Below are 23,888 nucleotides of genomic sequence, written 5' to 3' on the forward strand. Positions count from 1 at the left end.
ATACTGGTTGTAAACACAAACCAATTTCTTGCCTCAACTTTTTGTTTTATTTTAGTAATACCCTGTGCTTTATTTTAGATTTTTTTTGTACGCACCTTTTCTTGTATAATGCAGATCATCCTGTGAGTAGGTGACGTTGGGTTTGGGGGTAAAAAGGGCTTCTTAGTGAAATATTTAGCAGCATGGGAATCCATAGCCACCACTTGAGCTGCCATCTCCCCAGCTGTTTGTGAAACACCTCACATGGTTTCTACACACTTGATTGTAGCTGCAGGCGCGAAGAGTCCTCATCGCATATAAATTACAGAAGTGGGAAGTGATTATTATGAAATTCCTGCTTTCCCTTTTTTCCACTCCACTCCGCAGAAGTGGTATAATTGAGTGGAGTACAAAAGCCGTGCTGTGAGGGGGAAAGAGGGAGAGAGAGGCTAAAAAGGCAATATTGCAGGGATAGACTTTGCATATACCACATACACAAACACGTGGCAGGATGCTGGTGGAATCTGACAGAATACAAGCTCCGAGACACCGGCGTGCCGTCAGATAAAACTCTCCCTCCGCAAAAACAAAAAACGAAACGTCCCATTTCCCTTACCCACCCCCAATTTCAGACGGCACGCCAAGTCACTGGCTCCCTGTGCTGAAACACGCTGGAGTGTCTCCTCCATGGAGGGCTTCCTGCCAGCTCCAGTTCCGCACAATGAATTTCTCTTAAAACCACATCTGAGGGGTTCTTTAGAAGGGCCGGCCAAGCCTGGATATGAAATTCCAAATGGAACGTTTTCTTTTCAATCCTCTCCGCCTCTCCTCTTTCACTCTCCCTGAAAATATGAATAGAAAGATCCTAAGCCTATTATTTCTACTATACAATAAAGGGGACCTCCAATATGGCCGCCCTCCATCGAAACACCACTGCTGCTACGGGAGTCAGGATGGGAGGGGTTCAAATTGCAGCGATGTACCATGACCCCTCACCGTTGTGGTCACTTGTGGGTCTCCAACTACTTCCTGCAGGACATTTGTAAAAGGGTGTCGTGCTGGTTGTGCGCAAACTCGCCAAGAGCTGCAAGAAGAAGGGACGCAAGCCAACACGTCTCCACCTGGAGGAATTATAGCGGTGGTTCCATCACGGCTGTTGGCACGTGAAGACTTTAACGTAACGGTCAAACATGTGAGGATTTTTCCATTAACCCTGATACAGCTTTCCACATCGTAATGTATGATCGTTTAGAGAGATGTGAAGATGTTAAATGACAATTCATCGCTCTGTCTCTCTTCCAACAGTAGACGATGGTTAGCTACAGCATGCGGTTTATGTAAATGTCAACCCAAATAGCATAAATTGTGTATTGGTCACAGAGGCCTGCAGGTTTTTCCTCTGGTGGATTTTTGCCACAAAGGAAGCAGTTTATTAAGAAGTTGAGAAAAATAGGATTTGACAGCTGTAACCTGGAAAATCACAAAAGAGGGCATCTCTATTATGATGGAATAATCACTCTTTCTTGGGTGCTAAGGAGCCAATCAACTTTTTCTTTCGTAGTTTATGTGTTTGTGATCAAGAATAAGAAACTAACTTTTGTTTCCGCTCACTTTTTCTTTCTCATACAGACTTTTAGCTAAAATGTTAATCCCTCCGGTTCTTATCTCATTCCCACAGTATAACAAATGGGAGTGGAGAGGCGTAAAATAATATGGGTGAGAATGCTATCATTTAGCCCCTGGTGTAGGCATGTCCCAGCCAACCCCAGCCCCTGTTAGCCCTCCCTAATAAGCCCCCCCCTCAGTAGGACACTCCCAAACTTGCAGATTATCCCGTCACCTTTGACTCTTGTTGACAGGGGTCAAAGAACTACACTCACCTGGGCTAATAAGAAAAGCCTCTTCATCATGGCTGAATTAGTTTTCAGGCAGGATTTGTCTTCTTTGAAGGCAGTGTGTTGCCATCTTAGATTCTACAATGTGAATGATGGCATATGAGGATCTTATCAAAAGAGGAACTGGGAAAGAAATTAGCCCAAGGAGATGAGATTCTTATCCCGATAAAGAATCTGATACAGATGATCTGTCATGTGGTTTAGGATACCGAGATATTTATGGACACACACACACACACACACACACACACACACACACACACACACACACACACACACACTGCCCTTTGTGTTCCCAGTTGGGACGTTCCCAGAAGGTGGGGAGAAGGAGAGGGGGGACTTAAGTTGAGACTGGTGCCAGCCTGCGAGAGGTTTGGGGAGAAACGCAGACATTCCAGCCGTGTGTGTGTGTGTGTGTGTGTGTGTGTGTGTGTGTGTGTGTGTGTGTGTGTGTGTGTGTGTGTGTGTGTGTGTGTGTGTGTGTGTGTGTGTGTGTGTGTGTGTGTCAATCACCACTTAGCACTACAGGAATGTCACCTTGGCAAACACCTCACTAGGACAACGGAGTGAGAGCTACTAAAGAGCAGTCCCTTGATTATATCGTCTCTTCAGACATTTATGCTCATGCTAAATTTAGACTCGTAGCTCCAACAACATTATTAATCAGGTGACTCTTCCTGTGGGAGCTTCTGATTTCATGAAACTCCTTTGACTCAAATCTTGTGGGAGCCATTTGGTAGAAGTGTCTCACCTAACAGTGACCCGACGTCTCTCAGATTAGCCGTATGTCCTGTGGAGGTGATATTTTGACTCCAGCTCTGCTCCGGGCTCACATTTTGAATAGTAGATTTAGCATGGCTAAGCGTTGCCATGTGTTTCGTTGCTGCTGAAGCATGTAAGCGCTATTGGCCGGGGCCGGGATTCTTCAGGGCCTGGCTCCGGGTCTATTTTAGTTTTCAGGAGGCAGGTTCTCTGTGAGTCAGCCGGGGATGGGGGTCCTGTGGTCAGGCCGCTGTCGGCGTGATTACCCCTGCATTAAGCACTGCTGCAGACATCTGTCTCACTCGCACTCTCTCTCCGAAGCCACCCTCCTTCTCCTCCTCCTCCTCCATCCCTCATCTCTCCTTCCCCCGGCTCTCGTTCTGTAATGAACTCCCCTTATTCACCAGCTAATGACTGCCTTTGATCTCCCGCCTAAGACCTCTGATCCAACTCTACCCGGCGAATCTCTCCTTTCTCCCCCCCCTCTCTTTTTGCTTGCTCGCTCCTATTCGCTCCAGCTCTGTTTCTCTTTTGCTGTCTCAAACATACTCATGCACCTCCTTGACTTGTTTTTCCTCCTACCTTTAGGGATTAGGGGTTTCAGTCCTGCTCACCTACAGTAGGCTACTAAAAGAGAAGAAATGTAACTTTAGTTTCTTCATAAGCTATTCTATAGGACCACCCGCACTATGTGCCGTACCAGTCCCCAGATCATGTGGCAGGGAACAGGGAGATATTTTACATGTAATAATGCATTTCAAACGTATGTATAATGTTGTCCCTCTTACATATTGTTTTAAAATGTTCTTGTATTTCTCTCCACAGTCCAACAAAGTCCCTGTGGTGCAGCCGTCCCATGCAGTCCACCCACTCACCCCGCTGATCACGTACAGCGACGAGCACTTCGCACCAGGACCCCACTCTGGTCCCCACCCCCAGGATATGAACAAACAAGGTAGAGACCATTAAACAGATCTGAACCCGTTTCAACTCTCTTAGCTTGTGCAACCACTGCCGTCCTTTTGCTTTATGAATTCAAAGTATTCGCAATGTTTCAAAAACAAAAACAGCTTTCTTTTCATTTCTCACCTGAACTTTTTAAGTAAGAAAAAGGAGGACGTCTCATTAGAGTTATACAGATTCAACATTTTTCACCAAAGACTAACATCAACTTAGTTTATATGCTGATACAGATACGGATGAAATACCAGTGCGGCCTTTTCTCAAATTTCGAATCTATATACCTCACTGCAGCAAACTCAATGTAATCATTCTAATCTGTTGTTCCCATTCTGTGCTAGAACGATCTACATCTAAAGAAAAAAGTATATTCAAGCGACAGTTTGTTTAAATTTAAAGCAGTATTGATATATTAATGGACTGAATTGCATATTACTGGGGTTTTAATGGTGAAATTTCACAATAACACATTTTATCACAAAGCATTGCTATTCGAATTTGGCATTCGAACGTCTAAAAGTTTGACAAAACACTTTCAGAGTAACGGGGTTTGAAAGGGCTAGAGCCACTGTTTCAATCTAGAAATAGTCTGCTTTTATTTAAAAATACTTCAACAATGTCTCAGTCAGAATTAAACTCCCAACTGAGATTTTATTTTTACCTCCCTTTGTTCAAACACTGTCAGAAAAGAGACACACAAACTAAGACGTGTCACAGCAAAGCCATCCTTCCTCTGGGCTCATTTGAAGCGGCCTGTGGGACTTCACTCTGAGCTCAGCTGCCCTCTCGCTCTGCTCTCTGCCGCACAGTAACAACATCAAGCTCCAGCTCTGACAGCAGCAGAGCAGCTCCTCTCAGTTTGGACGGATCCTCAGCCCCGCCGCGGCAGCTGGAGACTTTGGCAGCTTCTCACAGATGCAAAAAAATGTGGGCCCCGCCATAGTTTTGTCCCGCACCTTTTCCCTCTCGTCTTCCTGGCTCTCTTCTCCTGCGGCTGCCAGTTGAAAAGGAGGAGAGGGATCAGACAGGATGTAGGCGATGATGAAGATGAGGCTAGGATGTTCTGAGGGACTGGCTATAAATAACAATGTTAGAACGGAGTACACAGCGTAGTCAGATGAAGGCAGTGAGATGAATCAAGGAGCTGTGCCCCACATATGTCAGAGGAATCAGGCTTCAGACACATTTTAGTTTCATATTTTTGGACAAGAATCCATTTTGGTTACAGAGAATTGAGCCATAAATAGACTGTGCACACTTTGAAGGAATGTCTTGTCATGTAGTACAATTCATGAAGTAATGCTCCCTGTCTCCTCTTCATGTTGGTCCATCCAGATCCACTAAGTTTCTGACAAACACAGAAGAGCCAAAAGACCCCCGGAGGTCTTTTTTTTCTTACTATATTTGATCTTTGCATTCACAGCCCAACCGAAATCCATGTCCAAGCGATCTAGTTGCGGAATACGCTGCAAATGATTTCCCTAGGCATATTCGTGTGTGTGTGTGTGTACCAGCAGCAGCCAAGCTGAAGATGCTTAAAAGGGAAATCTCTCTTATTCTCTTTCTTGCCGTCCCTCTCTCTCTTCCTTTCTCGCTCTCTCATATCGACCAATCGCAGCTCTGCCTTCCTTAGTGGGCTCAGACTTTGATCTGCTCGTTAATTATGAAAAACAATCATGGATTTTCTCATTATGAGCTCTAATATGCACAGGGCCGCAATGCAGGATGGAAGGTCGAGCAGAGGTGGGGGGGGGGATTGAACATTTTACATTTAAACCGTATATGGTTTTTAATATAGCACTAATTGAAAATACATTGTTTTCAGGTGTTACAATGAAAACCATGGTAGTGTTTTGACAGGAAATGGATGTGTGAAACGCTGTTGGGTGTGACGGGAACGTGTGAATTAGGGGGGGTGGGGAGTAATTAGGCACCTTAGGGGTGTGAGTGACAAGGTTAACACGCCGGGGCTCTCTCCGCCTCCCTCACCGCCTCACCCCCTTGCCTCCTTCCCTTCTGCCCTCAGGAGGGCCCTCAGGAGTGTTAGGTGGTGGATTAGATGGCAGGGGGTAGTGCTATGCGTGCTATGAATCCTCCGCTGCAACATTGGCTTTAGAGATATAAGCCCCCCGCTCGCCCTGCCTCTCCGAGGAGGGAGGCCCCTCCAGACCACAGCCTGGAGAGAGAAAGGAAAAAGATAGAGCTAGGGAGAAAAGACTGGCTCCAGCAGGGATTAGAAAATGGTGCTAATTTGGAGGCATGTGCCCTCTTTTCTTTGTGTGTGTGTGTGTTTGCGCAAACATGGAGACACACTGCACTTGTACGTGTATGCACAGTATTTCCTGACATCTACTCCCAAGACATGATTATCTCTAGATTTAGTTACATTTGAGGTATTTTACAGCCCCCTCTTATTACACAACAGCAACCCCTTGACCTTGAGACCCAGTAGGAGCAGGCGAGCTGGAGATGGAGGAGCTTAGTCCTGAAGATCCACCGACTGTTAGTCCAAGTCAATCCCGTGTCTACAGGGAAAGCTGAGGCCTCTGGCACAAAGAAGAAGTCTCAATTAACCAGATTAAAGACTCTGAAATGCTCTTGGAGGACTCTAGCTTAGCGGGGGAAATATCATCCCTTTCTTACTGGTTGATAATGTGAGGTCAAGAAGCGTCTTCAAGCCTGACGTGGCCCGTCCTTGACTTGTATTAGAGCAGGATGGGAAGGTGGGGAGTGAAAGATTTAAATGAGGGGGGAAATGAACCCAAGAGCTACACCTAAAAGAGTTACCTAAACCCAAAACAATGAACTTACACGATTGCCTCAAGTCTTTTAAATTGATGTAATTAAAAGTGTTCACATCTTGTTTATTATATATGAACCACTGTAATGAGAGCCAGATCCCTAACCCTAACTGCAGGTATTTCCACACCATAACTGTGGAAGCAGACACACACAATACTAATAAACAATAGAAATAACTACAGTCAAATGTATACTTAAATAGTAAATCAACTCAAAAAGTTGTGTTCCAGAAAAATGTTCTAGTAACTCACAATATTAAAGTAAGTAGTAGTTTACAGTGTCTGATCAAAGAATATGTAAACACAACTTGACAAAGCTTCCAATGCTAACCTTTGGTAATTGTTTGTGATTTGTTGTCTTTTATATCCTTTAAATGTAATGTCTTTCATGCTCCTCCTTTTAAATAGTTTGCAATATGTTTGTATGATCCTAATGAAGCCCACCAGGCATGGACACATGGTCTCACTTTATTCTAAAAGAGTTCCTTTAGTTTTCACACCTTCTAACTTTGGTCACCTGCCAGTCTCTGATTCTCAATGCTTCGGCTCATGTAGATTGGTACATAGCTCCCCAGGATGGACATGGACACATGTGGAAGATGTAACTTGTATAATAACGTCCCTTTGTATGCAATTGTTGTTTGTCTAGGAATGCAGAGGCATCACCAAGACATGTCCAACTTCTACTCCCTGTCTCCTGGAGGAGTCGGGCAGATCACGCCACCGCTGGGATGGTGAGTCAGACAGACAAAAGCAAACGCTGCATGCACAGTTTGTTCATGTAAACAGGGAGCGATTACTCTCCTGTCTCTTTGCATCAGATGCACTCAGCTCTGTGTAGAGACTGGAGGAAGGCTGGCCTGCAACAGCAGCTACACAGGGAGGTCTGCCTCCGGCTGCTGTTCTGCTGCGGCTTCAGCCACACGGCCCCTCTGTGCCCAGCACATGTCAAACACATCACCACATACATGCCCCTGCACGACCATATGGCTGCTTGACCCCCATCAAAGCACCCTACAAGCTCTCTTTGGGCACTACTTGTTTGAAGTACTTTCTTTTTGACGACAGTCCTGTCACTGTCATTCCTTTTGACTTTTTCCTCTCTTGTTCTCTCTTTCTTCTACCTCGCGTTCTCTTCCTCTGTCAGCGATATGTTTGTAAAGACACAGCTTTAGGCGCACACTGAGTGAAGCCAGATGTAAGTTGCAGGACCAGGCGACATCAAAGCTGAGACAGGATTCTAAACCTGAACACCTAGGGTATATTAGCTTATTTTTGATTTAGCTACGTTTTCTACCTAAGGAGCCTATTCAGTGTCGGGATCCTTAGTCGTAGTTTTTACCCCACAACAAGTCCCCTGGAATAAAGAAGCATTGTGTTTGCAGTACTAAACATTGCTGATCTTAACATTTCATGCTCCACAAAAAAACTTTGTGACTTCAACAAACATTTCTAGCAACCAGCTTTTTGAAACACGACCACATCGTGATGAAGTGACGTGTCGAATCAAATGGAACGAAATGGAGAGTGAAGACACACACAATATGGACCCACTTATAACCAGAAACCAAATCTATTATTTATTGTTTCAGATTTTCAAAGTATTTATTGCCACAATACATTTCTTTGTTACTTCCCTCTATTTTGTCTGATTATCGTAGTTCTAGAGTTGCAGTAAGAAGGCTTGCACAAGGGTAACTCATGGACACATTTAGTGCCTCACTTTATTCGTTACTATGGTTTCTTGGACACAAAATTAAGTAGCGTGCAAAACAAATGTGTACATGTAGTCAAAAACACATTTCTCAGATATGGAGATTCCTTTTTTCTTTTTTTAAATCCTATTTAACTAAATATCTTTGGGTTTTGGGCTGACTAAACCAGCCATTTTTAAACATTTTACTGACATTTTAACAACTAAAGGATTCATAATTCAGAATCAGAATACCTTTATTAGTCCCACGGAGGGGATATTTGCATAGTTACAGCAGGAACATGAGACAGCTTAATGTTACATATGTGACATGCATTCAAAAAAAGTACTAAGTTATGATATCAAACAATATATAATTAAAAAAAAAAAAGTTACATAATAAAAGAAAAGGAAATTGCCACTAGATCAATTGATAAGTAAAACTTTTAGAAGTAATATCACCTTGTGACCCTCTCTTCTAACACTTCAGAGTAGCAGCTGATGAAATCAATGCTAAGAAAAGATCGACATCTAAAATAACTTTACACTTAAGCTACCTCTACCAGTGACGACTACCCCCTGCCATCTAATCCACCACAAGAAAAGAAATACGTGTGGAGGAATAGTTTTCCCTTGTTTGTGTACGCTGTTCCTCGTGTGCACCTACCATCACCTTCACATTGAGGGCACCCTTTCCATGCTACTGTCCTTTTCGTCCTCCCTTATTAATCCCAGCCTGCTGTCTGCTGTAATTGCAGGTTCTCACACCACATGGTTCCTGGCCCCCAAGGTCCCCACGCCACAGGGATCCCCCACCCGGCCATCGTCAACCATCAGGTCAAACACGAGCCTCCGCATGAAACAGACATCATGCACATGTGAGTCCTGCAAACACAAAATACCCTCACACACTCTGATGACATACTTCCAGGTATTTGTGCACGCCACCACTACAGTAGGCGGTCGCTGAACAAACCTCTCTTGTCAGAGCCTTGTTCTCGTTCCCTTGATGTGAGCAGATAAGCGGCGAGGGCCCGTGCTCCACTGATAACAGGCCTATGCTTCATTTGGCCCCGGGGATCACAACACACTTAGCCAGCAACAGATACAGGTCCTAGATTAGTGCTCGGTGTTTGCAGTGGGAAGTGCTGCGAGCCCCCCTGAAGTGGTTATCAGTGATATTTCCATTATTCATGGCCAGCCAAGCTTCCAGAAAGTTAGAAAGAAAGTCAGGAGTGGGAGCAGGGTGTCTTTTCAGTGTGCGAGTTCAAGCATTTGGCTCTAAGCTATCGCCAATGTGCTGTGGACGAGAAGGTTTGGTTGCCATTACTGGTGAAGTAATCTCTCTGCATGAAGGACTGCACATGATTAAAGAGGCAGGGGCCCATGGCGTGGAAACCCCTCTCACGCTGCCTCATCATTGGCGCAGAGCAACCAGACCCTCGCTGCTTGTGTCGCCATAGCGGCACCACAATTTCCCTCTGTTGCTTTGTTCTTTCATTCTCTCATTTTCCATCTACTTAGTTTCCTGCTCTTCTTTACCCCCCATTCACATTGTGTTGTTGTTGTTCTTTACAGGAAGCCCCAGCACGAACAGAGAAAGGAGCAGGAGCCCAAAAGACCGCACATCAAGAAGCCGCTAAACGCCTTCATGCTTTACATGAAAGAAATGCGTGCGAACGTGGTGGCAGAGTGCACGCTGAAGGAGAGCGCGGCCATCAATCAGATCCTGGGTCGAAGGGTAGGTCAAACAGTCCGTAGTTTTTGTCACTCTAGTTTTTTAAAATTTTTTAGTTAAATCGAGATCACAGTTCAAGCCGCAGCTCTAAAGAGTCTCCATGCGCTGACTTCCCAAGCCCAATTAGTTCAAAAAAGTACAAAAATTCCTATCTCTACTAACATGCAGCCTCTTTATGAACTAGTTGTGATTATTGTCATAATGATTTCCCTAGCCAATTACTTCCCTCTCAGCGGCATAGATACAGACGGCCTATCTAACTGACATTTAATCAAATTGGCTTTTAATAAAATATGCCTGGATAATGGCACGGTTGGAAATGACAAAATGTGTTCCTTTTGAGGATTGGGAAAAGAGTGGAACCGCAGAGCCATGTTAAAAGCCTTAACGAATAGGCCTGGCGGTCGAGGCAGCCAGCCACAGCAAAGCCTCGTTTGTGGCCTGCATGGAGTAATTGCTCGCTGACATAGTTTGAATAAAAAGCACTGCTAAATTGGAACCAGTGTTTTGATATGAAATCAAAGTTATTTTTTTCCTTCTCTTCCCCCCTCCTACTCTTGCGCATGTTAATCTCTTCATCATGTGTCCCCCTTCTCCCTTCTCTCCCTTTTATCCTACACCAAACGATTGGAAGTTGAAAAGATTTTCTTTTTTCCAAAACACCAGCACAGTTCTCTATGCAGGGAAGTGCATGCCAGTAATTGACTGTGTGCTATTTTCCCTCCTGATCTCCTTTTTTACTGAAACAGTGGCATGCATTAACTCGGGAAGAGCAAGCTAAGTATTATGAGTTAGCGCGCAAGGAACGGCAGCTCCACATGCAGCTCTACCCAGGCTGGTCCGCTCGAGACAACTATGTAAGTATCAACAGAACAGATTGGCAAAGGTGCGAGTGAGTGCGTGTGTGTATGTTGATTTATGTTTGTTTATGTCCATGTTGCATGTATTGTTCACACAATGACGACACACACTAATTCACACCAGTCGGCTCCATGCTAATGGGGTCCCTTTCTTTGCTTCAGCCTAATGTGTAATTCATACCGCTGTGATTATATTACCATCTGCAGCATCAGAGACATTATTATTGCCACAGTGAGTGAAAACTGCCTGGTAATGGTTATGCTAGTCTTTGATGTTCCATATCAGCATGGAGCTTGTAAATGTAAAAAGCACCTGTCGGAGCGAGGCGGCTGCATCATGCGTTCAGCGCTCAGCAGCAGCAGCAGCCACCTTTGCTCCATTAGCTACCCATTATGTTTGTACACGTGGGAGGATCAGCTGGATTTAAGATGCAGTCTGTTTTTGGTGTGTGTTTGTTTTTGTGTTTGTTGTCATCCGTCTCAGTTTGTGGCGTGAATGTGTGAGAGAGAGAGAGCACCAGCCTTTTTTAAAAGTGTGGCTCCGGCACTCACATTCACTCCACCACCAAAGTGCTTTGTGGTGTTTATCTGCCTCCCCTCGGACACCGACAGCATCCCCCCCCTTTCTACTGCCTCCACTGCTCCACTGCCAAAACGCCTCGCTGAGGGAGGAGATAGTTTCACAGCTCTGCTCCCACTGAAGCACAGCGCAGTTAAAGATACGCAACATCAGCTAGTGACAGTCAGCCAAGTTCCCATTTCATTTCCAGCTTTGTTATTTAGGAAGATATGTGACGGGTAGAAGAGAAAAAAGAGTAGAGGAATGGCTTTCTAGTTGGCACACCAAAGAGATAAAGGGATATGTTTAACGCAAAAACATTTCTTACAAGTGCTATTCTGCGGCCCCGCCCACAAACAATCTTCAGCTGTACACAGGCAGCACATCATGCCTGGAAACACCCAAAATAGGTAACGCACTGGCATGGAGAGCGTGTAGCATTCACAGTTGTGCTGTGTACCCCCTCTCTCATCCTTTCTCTCACCGAGTATGTCTTCCTCCCTGTCTGCCGGTGCAGTAGAAGGCAGATTAGCTCATGAATAAGTGGATTAGCAGACTTTGCAGCAGGAAACCAAAGTGCTGCTCATATTTGACTAGAACGACTCTAACGCTGCTATCTATACCTATAGTCTCCCCCCTGGGGATTTAGCATAAGCTATAAATCCTTACACACTCCCACCTCGCTGGAAACAGAGTGGCGCTCTTCACAGCCATTCAGCTAGACTAGCCTAATTACAGTGAGCATTTTTAATTGCACTTCATGTTAATATTTGTCATTAGAGGGGACTTCAAAGGCAGGGGAAATGTGACGCAGACTGCTCACTACAGTAGTGGTTAGGGTGGTCACAGAAAAAGCCTTAAAATATGTAAACAAAGTTATTTAAATGCAGCTGGAAGTAGGTAGAGTACACTTAAAGTCAGTGATTGGTCGGTCCCTCTCAGCGTGGCGCTTTTCGGTGCAGCCCGGGGTCCAGGGGGATGCTGGTTGGATGCCCTGCAGGGGATGAGTGAACATGGCAGACAGCAGCAGGATATCAGAGTGGTCTAGTGAGCGTGAGTGCTGGAGCCACACTTTATGTGTTCCTCTGTATATTTTTTAGGGAAAGAAGAAGAAGCGGAAGAGGGAAAAGATGCAGGAGTCAGCCCCAGGTAAGCACCAGATCTTTCTCTCTCTTTTTTTCTCCCTGTGTGTTGCATTTTGAAGTTGTGAGTTACACCATGTTTCCATAGACACGTGATCTTTTACAGTATACTGCTGCATTTTTACGAATGCACACTCTGTAAAACTGTAAAAAGCAACTAATCTCCCAGTCGATGGGGCCTTTTCAAAAATACTGAATATATGTTACTTTCCATCCTGATTCTGGCTTCAGTAGACTGGCTTGATTCCTGTGAAGGCAGCACAGTCCTTTTTGTATACATCCCACCATCCATTCCTCTCTCATCCCCGTCTTCACAAATTACACCTACTTTGGGATTAGTCTGTCCATTCTATACGACTACTTACCGACCCTGGGCTTTGCGCTGTTTGTTTGCCTGCTGCTCTACAGTGTGTCTTTCTGCTGACCTTGTTTAGCTGCGCTTATGAGCCTGCTCTCAGCACCGCAATTGTAATCCATCGAGAATTACATCTTAAGTAAAAAAAAATGTCACTATTTTGTATTTTCTTACCTGGGGTCTATCCACTTTAGTAGGCAAAATGGACGGTAAAGATCTATGCTGTCCAGATATATCACATTTTTAAAAAAAGATGCGGTTTTCTGCAGGTACAGGCCAGAGAATGAAAACGGCGTACATCTGAGAATATGGTAAGACAAACCCTCTATCCCCTAAATGTCTGATCAGTTCAATACATGTCCCGCCTTTTTAAACTGCTAAACACTGACTTGAGAGTATGTACTCACAGACTAATCCTGAACAGGTCCACCCTAACCTCGCCATGGTCATTGTGTGATTGGTGTTAAGGAGAGGGATTGTGCTTTGTGTGTGGGGTTTGCTCAATGGCTCTGCACAATAGCCATTGGATTGTCTCTGTTTGTGTGCATGTGTGTGTGTGTGTACGTTTGAGTCAGTCAATCCAATGTGTTTCTGTTGGTTGGATTAAAGGTCAACGGTTGTGTCAGCAGTTTGTGGTTTATTTTTCTTCCCTCATGAAAAAAGATCAAATTAAAAGGGGTTTGAAAGATATTGCCTAATAAATCACACAGCTCATACACTCTGTTTTCCAAACATGGGCTAAGTAATACATCTGAAAACAGTTCTACTAGCTTAGAACATTTTTTTGTTTTTACCGCTGTTGGAGGCTAGGATGTCAACCCCATATGGACTACATGTGTTGTCTCCCTCTGCATCAATGTGGAGCAGAGCAGCTTATTTGGCAGGAACTTAATGAGATGCTATACCTTTTTAATAAGATGTCATGGTATTGGGGTTCTCGGGGTGTACATAATGCCTCCATAACAAAGGCACTTTTTACATGTGAATAAAATCGTGGGACATATTGATTCAGACGACATGTCAAACCCTCACTGAACTGCCACCTCTCCTTTTCTTTGTCGAAAGAAGGATTAGCGTTCTCCATATGTGGCAACTCTTATTTTCAGTCTTCCCTACTCTCTGTGGATCTTGTTGCTTTCCATCTCTCTCCTTCCCTTCCCCCCCCCCCGTGAGTCTGGTAGCATCCTGTTGTTCCGCTCCCCTTCGGCGGCGGTAAAAAGCCGGGCAGATGTGACAAATCTGGTCTTACGTTGAAATCACCCCAACCACACAAAGGTTTTCCACTTGATCGATTCCTGACCCGGTGGCTCGCTCTGAACCCAAAATTGGGCTTCTTTTCTTTTTTCATTTTTTTCCGCCACAGCCGGTTTTCAAAGCCCAGAAAGAGCGAGCGCTAAAAAGCACTTTATCTCTGATCCAATAATTAGCAGCGCCTAGCCGCAGCGGGATGGACACCCTTGCTGATTCTCAGTGACAGCCTTAAACTAATATGCATAATGCCAAGGATACTGCCACAACTCCCCAAGCCCTCAATTTATGCAGATCCCAAAGAGCTGGATTGAGGTTAGCTTGGTGTAGACGCCAGAAAAACATCTTTAAATGAACTCGTTTGTCTATTTCTTTTCATCTGCCTCAGCCTGTACCCCATCTGTCTCTCGTCAATGTGGAAAAACTCATTTGTTAATGAGTTGATTTTAAAGACGCACCTTTTTGTATGATGGTTCAAACAAACATTTGCTCCATTAGATTTTATTATAGCGCTTGTGCAGTCAATAAAGAATATGCGGCGTAACGAAGTCAAATGTTCCATTCTACTGTAGCTAGATTTTTTTTTTTTTTTATGAACGGAAACTTGACTTCATATTAACATATTTGATGGCTTCTGTTGAGTTGGTCTGCCTGTGAGGTAAACCAGGAGTTGAGTAGTGAGGAAGCAGTGTTCATAGCTTGCGTTGGTTCTCTTTGTTATCATCAGCCTGTCAAACACTGGGCCGCCACACAGCTGGCTCTCACCACAGTGGAACAGCACCGAGAAGTCTCTACTCTGACAATGTGAAGTTAGGGTTTCCGTTGCTTCCCCTCGTCGCCCCTTTTTTAATCACTGACTTGAAATGTGCTGTCTTACTCCTCCTTACCTCACTGTTCCTTCATTTGAATGTCTCTCTTTCTTGCTTCCTCTTGGGCATTTGTGTCTGACTAAGCCTGCTGATTCACAGCCTGTTCAGATACTTATCTGGCCGAGACACATACTTGCCCTCGAGGCTCTCTCCTATTTCAGCCGCTGCGCATTTCTTTCACAGGGGGGAGACAGTCCTACGAAAGGTGGCCTTTTGAATCTGGCTAGTGAGGGACTCCAGTGCAAACACTTGCTAACTGAGCAAGATGAAGGTCTCCTTTGTTGACAAGCTAAATGGATGATGTTTACGAGCCCATACTTGTGCAAGAGGTTGTTTTTCTTAATATCTTTTCTGAAAATGATGCTTTACACTGATTAGAAAGTCTGTTCAGAGTATCGAGGGTTATTTCCAACCACATGTCCTGGTCCTGAAACATGAAAGAAAGTGTTGTTGAAGCCGGAGCTTTGGTGGCCTCTCTCTCTCTCTCTCTCTCTCTCTCTCTCTGACTCTGTCTCTGTCTCTGTTTCTCTCTCTCTGTCTCTCGGTCTCTCTCTCTGTCTCTCTCTCTCTCTGTCTGTCTCGGTCTCTCTCTCTCTGTTTCTCTCTCTCTGTCTCTGTCTCTGTTTCTCTCTCTCTCTCTCTCTGTCCCTCTGTCTCTCTCTCTCTCTCTCTCTCTCTCTCTCTCTCTCTCTCTCTCTCTCTCTCTCTCTCTCTCTCTCTCTCTCTCTCTCTCTCTCTTCTCTCTCTCTCTCTCTCTCGTCGTCTCTCTCTCTCTCTCTCTCTCTCTCTCTCTCTCTCGTCTCTCTCTCTCTCTCTCTCTCTCTCTCTCTCTCTCTCTCTCTCTCTCTCTCTCTCTCTCCCCTCCTCTTTCTGTCTCCGTCGTGCCCCGGCTTCGCTCCCTCTGATGTGTGAAGTCAGCTGTCAGAAGACTTTGATGAGGAGGAGGGAAGAAGAGGAGGGCGTGAGTGTGTTAGGGGGAAAAAGGGAGGGTAAGAAAAGGGCCAGAAGAAAATCCCTCATTCTCTCGAGTTGTGATTTTACGCAATCTCTCTCAACTGCCACTCATCCTTCAGTCTCCATCCCCCATTTCTTTCCCCATCTCTTTATTTGTTGCCTCTCATCTTCTCTCTTTCAGACCCACATCTCTCTCTCTTTCTCTCTCTCTCACACACTCATCTGAGCAGCCAGCCACACACTCCGGCTGCAATTAGGCAAGATTCAGCGTCTGCCTCTATTTGCCCGAGTCGTTTCAATTTGGCACCGAGCCTCAAGGCCACTGCGGCACAGCCCAGTGCCTCCACACCCGCCTTATTAGTGACCTGCGATAATTGGGGAAGCAATCCAAAAACTGACTCTGGGTGTCGCTTTGAGCTGCGCACGAGAGACGAGAGGATGTTTTTAAAACTGTTACTTTTCACACAAAGAAATGGTTATTAGTGGAGGAGAGAGATTTGGGGTTTGAATCACAGCGACGCCCTGGCTAATGTTTCTGTGGGTAGGAAGTGGAATCGGAAATGTTCACCCGTCCGCCCGTCCGTCCGTCCTGACCTCCACAAAGGACACTCTGTGAAGAAAAAATGACCCTCTCAGCACTTAGAGTATGAACTTTCAGTATGTCAAACTAATTTAAGTGTGCGGTTTTAGCTTAAAAGTACAAATCCTTTACACTGACATGGTTGTCCTGGTCTAGTCTGGGATCCGTATGTGACCAAAGGTAGAGGAAGTACTCAGATGATTCAAAATTGTAAAAAGTCAGCTTTAAAATACTGCAAGTACCAAAAGTAGGTGTACGCAATATGGCCATTTTAAGCTCGAGCTATTGATAGTTGTTGATTAAATCTATTGAACTCATTCAATTGTTACTTAAGTACAGTACTTGAGTAAATGTACTTAGTTACATTACACCTCTGAATGTGACTTGTGAGAAACGCAGTTAGTGTTCCCATTGTTTAGACTGGGGCTAGACATTTGTTTTGATTGAGTCACGGGCCTATTGTGTTGTGGTTTTGGCCAGCTGCATAACAGTATGAGGGTCCAGTCTCTTAGCATTTTGTGATGTCTTCTCCACTTCCTCTCTTTCTCGCCCCCGTGGATCCTGGAGGCACTGCAGCTTTTTTTCGGCAGAGGTGGAGATCTGTGGCCTTAATAAAACACTCGTGAGATGCTTATCTGTAAATGAAAGGCCCCCAGGTGGCAAAGAGGCACATACCGGAAGTGAGCTGAATGAAGAAGTGTTTATTTGTATTTGACTCTTTTGTTAAAGAAGGAAAAAACCTCAACTCAGTCTTTCTTTCTCGTCTTCTGGCTCTTAACTTCCCTCTCTCGTCGCTCCTCCCCTTCCGGCCCCTCTCCTCTGTCGGGGAATATGAGTGGCGGCAGGGCCCTTTGAAGCCAGACCACAGCAGAGGGAGCCGTCATTGAGCCGACTCTTTGAATGTGCAGCTCCCCCCCCCTTTCCCCTTACTCCCAACATCCCTGCGCCTGCAGCCGGCCTCAGCACGGAAGCGGGGCAGCACGGCCCCTATCCCCCTGTGTGCGATGTGGGCAACGCCTCCCCCCACCTCCCCCGTCCTCCCACACCCTCCTGCACTCCCATAGTCTCACCCACACATGCCTGAGGTTTGGGGTTTGGGTAACTCCCCCTCCCCTTTTCCCCTTTTGACCACAAGTAGACCCCACCCTTTTAAATGTTCGAATTCAAAGGAGCTTTATTGGCATGACCATATCAAAAACAAAGTATTGCCAAAGCATGTTGTGTAAGGTGTTACAACAAAGTAAAAACAATTATAAAAAGTAGGAACACTAAACATGTTAAGGATACGTGTGGCACGACAGCAACACATTAAACATACATGCCAACAATAACATAACAAATGAAGGAAAGTGCTTCCCTTCTCTCCACACTTTCCTGTTCTTTCTCTTCTCTCTAACTTGACCTGTTAGTTTCTGATAGCCCCTGTGGAAGAGACTCAACCTCCCCCGAGCCCGCCTTTTGATTGGAGGTTAAACATTTCAAAGCTTCTTTTTTTTAAGAGGCGATTTCTTTTATGTGGAATGTCTCCCGGCCGTAGAAAGTGCTGACAGTGCAGAGCATTTTGTTTCAAACATGGCTTTGTCTTCCAGGTGTTTTATTTTATTTTATAGGTCTGCTCTGCTTGTGTCTTTAAGAGCTGCGCTGGCACAAGTGTGTACAGCGGTGGCTCCATTTAAAAGGTGTCACTAAAGCCAGCTGTATGATGCAGGCCGAGGTCACTGCCAAGACACGCCACCGCACCAGACTCATCTAAATGTGTGCACAATTACGCTTAATAAAGCTCACAACTATATTAGTCTGAGTCAGACTCCACTGACCTCAGAGGATGATGTAACAAAGAGTTGGCACCCAGTCATCTCAGGTTGAAATGAAAAGGCGGCAGCTGCTCCAGCATACATGAACACATTTGAAAGACATATAAGAACACATGATGTTAATCCGTGATGTTGTTGTTACTTCATTCATTCATTGATCAATGGTCAGAAATAGAATTGCCGAACGTTGGCATTTCTTCTTGTAAATAACTTGAAGTAATCAAAACATTCATTGGTTTCAGCTTTTATGCTTTTTTGGACTCCTTTGTTACTTCGACAAAGCGACAGCATTGCGTAACACTCGTGCTTCTGTTGGCTAGCGCTCCAACAGCATGATGGGTGAAGGAGCTGGATATCTCTAAGCGGTTGACCAATCACAACAGAGCCAGCCAGCTAACCAATCAGAGCAGACTGGGCTCTGGTTTCAGACAGAGGGTGAAAGGATGACAGTATGAGAAACATAGAGCTTTATGAACATTAAAGCATGTAAACATGTCACAGTAGAGGAACTAAATACAAATATGAACCTGAAAATGAGCATTATAGGGCAACTTTAAATAATGTGACTTAGTCCAATCATGTGACTGCACTTGTTTCTTGGCCCGTCAGATGTCACCCTGACCCCAGATTTGAACAACAACAATGTTATCATACCTGATTAAAAAAAGATCTAAAAACAATAACACCCGAGTTGACCTGACCTCTTTAAAGATGACACATCTCTCTTTAGTTGCATTGCTCTCTCTCTCTATTCAGCCTTTCCCTCTCGTTTCTCCTCCAAACCTCCCCTGGTCTCTCTGCCATGGTAAAGTCTGCTCCTCTGCCTGAGCTGGAGACACCTCTCTGCACTTGGCTTATTTTTTGGAGTAATTTGTCAGCGATGTTTTCATTTTTAATGGCACCAAAAGAAACCCCAGAGCTGCATGTAGGGAGGAGGGGTGAGGGTTGCTGGGTTTGGAGGTGAGGGGGCTGTAAGGCAGGCGGGCCCCAGCTGCGGCCGCTTTGATTTGGCCTTGGCGAGGTGAAAGCAGCGATTGAGACGCGAGGTTGGGCCAGTTATCTTAACCTCCCACACTTCAAAAGCTGGGCAAGAGCTTGTCCGACTCCTTCCCCTCCTTCCTGCCTCCCTCCGTCCCGTAGAGGGAAAGGAATTGGGGGGAGAGGAGAGAGAGAAGGGGGGAGACTAAACTTTCGCTAGCCCTCTGAACAGAGGAGCATTTCATTTCCTGCAAAAAAGTCCTGCCGGCATTCCTGAGCACTAATGTGGAGGAGGGGGTGGGAGGGAGGTGAGAGGAGAGGAGGGGTCAAGTTGCTCCTGAATCCCAGTGTTTGTGTCGGCTGGACCTTGTGAAGAGCTGGCCCCGTGCCCCCCGAAAACCAACCACCACGCAAGTACACACCCCTGCTGTTACCACCAGGCTTTTTTGAAACTCACACAAACACATGGACACACACACACACACACACACACACACACACACACACACACACACACACACGCACACTTCTCGCCCGCAGCCCCTCGGGCCTTTTCCCCGGGCAGGAAGGCCAGAGCTTTTCATGTCTGTGGTGGGGGAAGGAAAAATGCTCCCCAGGAAACAGGGTGCAGTGCCGGGCGTGCGGGCCCCGCTCTGAGATCCTGGGATGAAAAGAGCGAGGGCGGCGGAGGTAAATAAAAGCGACAGGGGCTCTCTCTCTTTCTCTCCGAGTGCCGCGCTCCTTTCAGTCCCCACTCAGGGTCAGCTCTGCTCGGGAAGGGTGGTCTCTGTCCTGTTCCCTTTTATCCACATGTGGTAAAGGTGTGTGTGTGTGTGTGTGTGTGTGTGTGTGTGTGTGTGTGTGTGTGTGTGTGTGTGTGTGTGTGTGTGTGTGTGTGTGTGTGTGTGTGTGTGTGTGTTCCAACAAAAACACACCCTTTGCTTTGCCACGAGGGAAAAACAAACTAATACCGCTTCTCTTTCCTTTTTTTCGTCTTCACCAAACATCCATCTTTTTTAGTCGCAGGAGGCATCCATGCACCTCTGCCTCTCCACTTTGATCACACATTCTATTTGATGCTGCTCGGGTCTAAAATAACTCCTCTCGGCTTGTCAATAACTCAAGCTAACTCTGTTATGTTAGATCACGAGAGGGAAAAGAACACTTTTACTGCTCGACAAACAATTTCCCCGTCAGGGAGAGAGGCCGAGATTTCTGTGAAGTAGATGGAGCAGTCAGGTGACATTTTTTACACCGCCGCGTTAATCTGCACCTGAACCGCAATCATACAGATAATTACCAACATGGGAACTCAGCCAGTTTGAACCAACTGGGTCAATGCAGTGATCCTCATGTAGGGGTGTAAAGTCACTATGTATGTCTACTTAGGTACCATTCTGAGGTACTTTTACTTTGCTTAGGTTTTTCAATGTTAGGTTACTTGTACTCCACTACATCTACGTAGTACCTTTGCCAATATATTCACATTCTACCCAGCAGTAAATAAAATGAGTTCCACCTTTACAAGCTAGATAAAAACATAATAACATCAATGATTATAATTCAGATTCTGAAATGGGCCAATCTGCATAGAGAGTACTTAGTACTATGAGTATATTTAGATGCCAATACTTTTGTACTTTAACTTGAGTAACATTTTGAATAGAGGACTTTAACTTGTTGCAGAATATTTTTAAACTTCTACTTTTACTTAAGTACTAGCTCTGAGTCCTTCTCCCACCTCTCTCCCCCTGTGTGGGGGGGGGGCATTTCCTCGCCTTGTTTTCCATCGCCCACCTGCGGCGCGGCTTAAATGTCAACCAGAAGCTACACAATTGGGTGCTCGCCTTGAGAGAGTGAGGGGAGGAATGAGTGAGTCAGGGGAGAGCGAAGCGCTGCCAGCTGGGTCACGGCAACCCCCATGTCGGAGTAGATCAAAGAGAGCCCGGCCCACATCCTGTCACCGACCTCTGACCCCTCTGTAGTTCAGAGCTTTGGCTCAACACTGCGGCAAAAGCCTTCTTTCAATCAGCTGTAACGCTGCGAAGAGACAAGTAATGATTGATGGTGTTGATTGTAATGGCAGGTAATTTGTCCCTCTCTGCATGGTGAGACACTCTGAGTCACCCTCATACGTCTGCTTTGGGTTAATGTGACGTGAGTGTGACCAGGGCTTCGAATTCTTTCCTTTTTGTTTGGTGTACACAACAGTTACTTCATCGTTTGGTTTATTGATCCTTTTGTTTTTCTTTTCTCTCCAGGAGGGAAACGGAACAATTTCTCCACATGCAAAGCGAAGGCAGCAGCTACGGGCCCTCTGCTAGAGATGGAGGCCTGTTAGATTTCCATGAAGACCCTAAATATCCAAACTGAAGCCTCCAGTTCTCAGAGGACCCCACCCTTCCCCCTAAACCCCATCCTTACCCCAACCCCACCTCACCTTTATTCTTCAACACGGTCACATGTCACCACCAGAAACCCTCCACTCCCGTCCTGAAGGCGCCTGCTGTAGAGACACTGAACTGAACAAGACAATCATGATTAGTAGGAGCACCAATCACGTTCTCTCACCGTACAAAAAAAACACCTTTCACTATCCCAAGGCACTGCACTGAAAAACAGCAGCATTTCTTTTTTGATGTACGCACAAACTTCCTCACGGCACCGCCCTCACACCTGTTTCTGAGTTACTGTAAGTTATTTGTCACCTCGGTTCCTTTGTATAGTTCATTAGGCCGACATTCACTCCCTCAACGCCTCCCCCCCCTTTCTCTCCCTCCCTCTCTGGATTTTTGAGACCATTTGGGGTTTCGCCCGACCGACCAAACACCTCTTTTTAGACTGCACTAAGGAAGCCGGAGGAATCTCATCTTGTCTACGAAACGTCCTCAAGACGCCATTTTTAGTTTGTCGCTGACCAGCTGGTGCAAAAAAGCATCATTGTTCTGATTTGCTTTTTCGACTGAATTTTATTTTGAATGCTTTTTTGTATTTTGAATCTTTGTTTCAATTTCTCGGTGTATATTTTAGTGATTTTTTTTTTTTAATATTGTTTTTTTTTTTTTTTTATATAGTGGTATATATGAAAATAAGCTTTGGACACAGGAAAGCCACTTTTCTTGTTGAAGCATCTTGCAGAAAATTGAAACTTAAGGCTTCTTTTGATAACTATTTGTAACAAATAGTGACCTCGAGTCTTGCTCAGATGTAAAATAATGCTCAGTATGTGTACTTTTTAAAACTGTCAGGATATGTCAATTTTCTTGGTATTTTTGCAGGCAACATTAGGACAAAGGCGAGAGTTATGGCTCAGAGGCCTATATTTTATTGTTCTAAAACATGACAAATGAAGCAGATATATATATTTACCCCAGCACTTGGCAGTCTTTCTTTTATTGCAATGGACCTTTGTCTTTTCTCTCTGGTAGCTAGTGTGGTCTTTAGCCATGTCGTTTATTCCATGCAAGCATCTCTGTAACATTTTGATTTTAATGCTCTATTTTAGTATTACTTGATGAATTCCTTTTTTTATTATCTAATTTTGGGTCACTGTTATCTTGGTGTAGCATTTTGCTTCCCAAGTGGTCATATTTGAACTGTTTCAACATGTTTTTTTTGTAAGAAAAATAAAAAGGCACCGTTGGCTCATTGAATCACTCGTGTGGTGGAAAGACCTGAGCTGGAAGTGCCAGATGTAGCAGTCTGTGTGTCATCCTTGGAGATTATGATGCAAATATGCACAGGCTTTAGTGCTGCGTATGTATGGATGGTGTAAATCATGTAAAACACATTTGATCTAATGTTCTAGTCTTTGTGGAAAGACAAGTAATTTGAAGCACTGAACACATTTACACAGTAATATTGTGATTTAAAAGAGAAGCCTACATTATGCAGCATACAAACCTTTTATTAATTGGGTCTATATAAAGGGTGAGATCCATTTCCTTCTCCGGTCTTTGTTAAAATTGGCTTTACACTTTAAATTCTGTAAAAACTCGTAAGGTAACAATTACATTCAAGTAAACAACATTTTTGATTAAAGAGCCAAGATCAAAGGAAGTCTATTTATAGACTCATGTGAATTGGGCCTCTTGCATGTCTTCATTTCAGGTAAAACAGCACCACCTTGTGTTCCTGTTGGATTAACAGGAAACATTAAAGAGGGTTAACATTCCCAAAAGCATCTAAAAAAGTGTTTGTCATTTTATTTACAAGACCTAAATCCCCCATGTGTCCGATAACAATAAATCTCATCAAACAGCCCTTTCAAATGGACAGAAGTAACCATACTAGATCTACAATAGTTTGTAAGTGCTAAGGTTTTTATATAAAGAGTACATACAGGGGGTGATGGAGTAGTCCTCCACTCAATAATGCTTTTGTTTATGAAGTCACTGATAGCTTAAAGACTAATTTTAACACATTTAAATGTAAGTAAAGAAAAAATCTGCACTACTTATTTTGTGAAAAGCTGTCAAACCTGTTATGAACACAATGAGACTTCAGATGTAGAAAACTCCCTCAATCGGTTTCCCCCCCTTGACAGAATGCTGCTTTCGAAGGACGGCAACAAAAACTGGGAAGACTGCTAGCTAACAGATGTAACATTGTGGGTGTACAAAATAATATGCTCTGCAAATGTTTAATGAGAAAGTTATTCATTAAACATTTCAATGCAACCTGGTTAGTAACACTGAATGC

At 44.7% G+C, this 23,888-nt stretch overlaps 1 protein-coding gene across 1 annotated transcript; it reads left to right on the top strand.

The window, feature by feature from the left end:
* The first annotated feature begins 887 nt into the window (after nt 1-887).
* Nucleotides 888-23,358, top strand: LOC104953587 (lymphoid enhancer-binding factor 1-like). The gene is made up of 9 exons (XM_010780538.1): nt 888-989; nt 3,462-3,591; nt 7,047-7,131; nt 8,849-8,968; nt 9,669-9,831; nt 10,578-10,685; nt 12,348-12,396; nt 12,998-13,055; nt 21,449-23,358. The coding sequence occupies exons 1-9, from the start codon at nt 888-890 to the stop codon at nt 21,558-21,560; spliced, it is 927 nt and encodes a 308-aa protein (XP_010778840.1). The 3' UTR covers nt 21,561-23,358.
* The last annotated feature ends 530 nt before the right edge of the window (nt 23,359-23,888 follow it).

Source organism: Notothenia coriiceps, unplaced genomic scaffold, assembly GCF_000735185.1.
Source record: "Notothenia coriiceps isolate Sejong01 unplaced genomic scaffold, NC01 NC01_scaffold00022018, whole genome shotgun sequence".
Taxonomy (NCBI): Eukaryota; Metazoa; Chordata; class Actinopteri; order Perciformes; family Nototheniidae; genus Notothenia; species Notothenia coriiceps.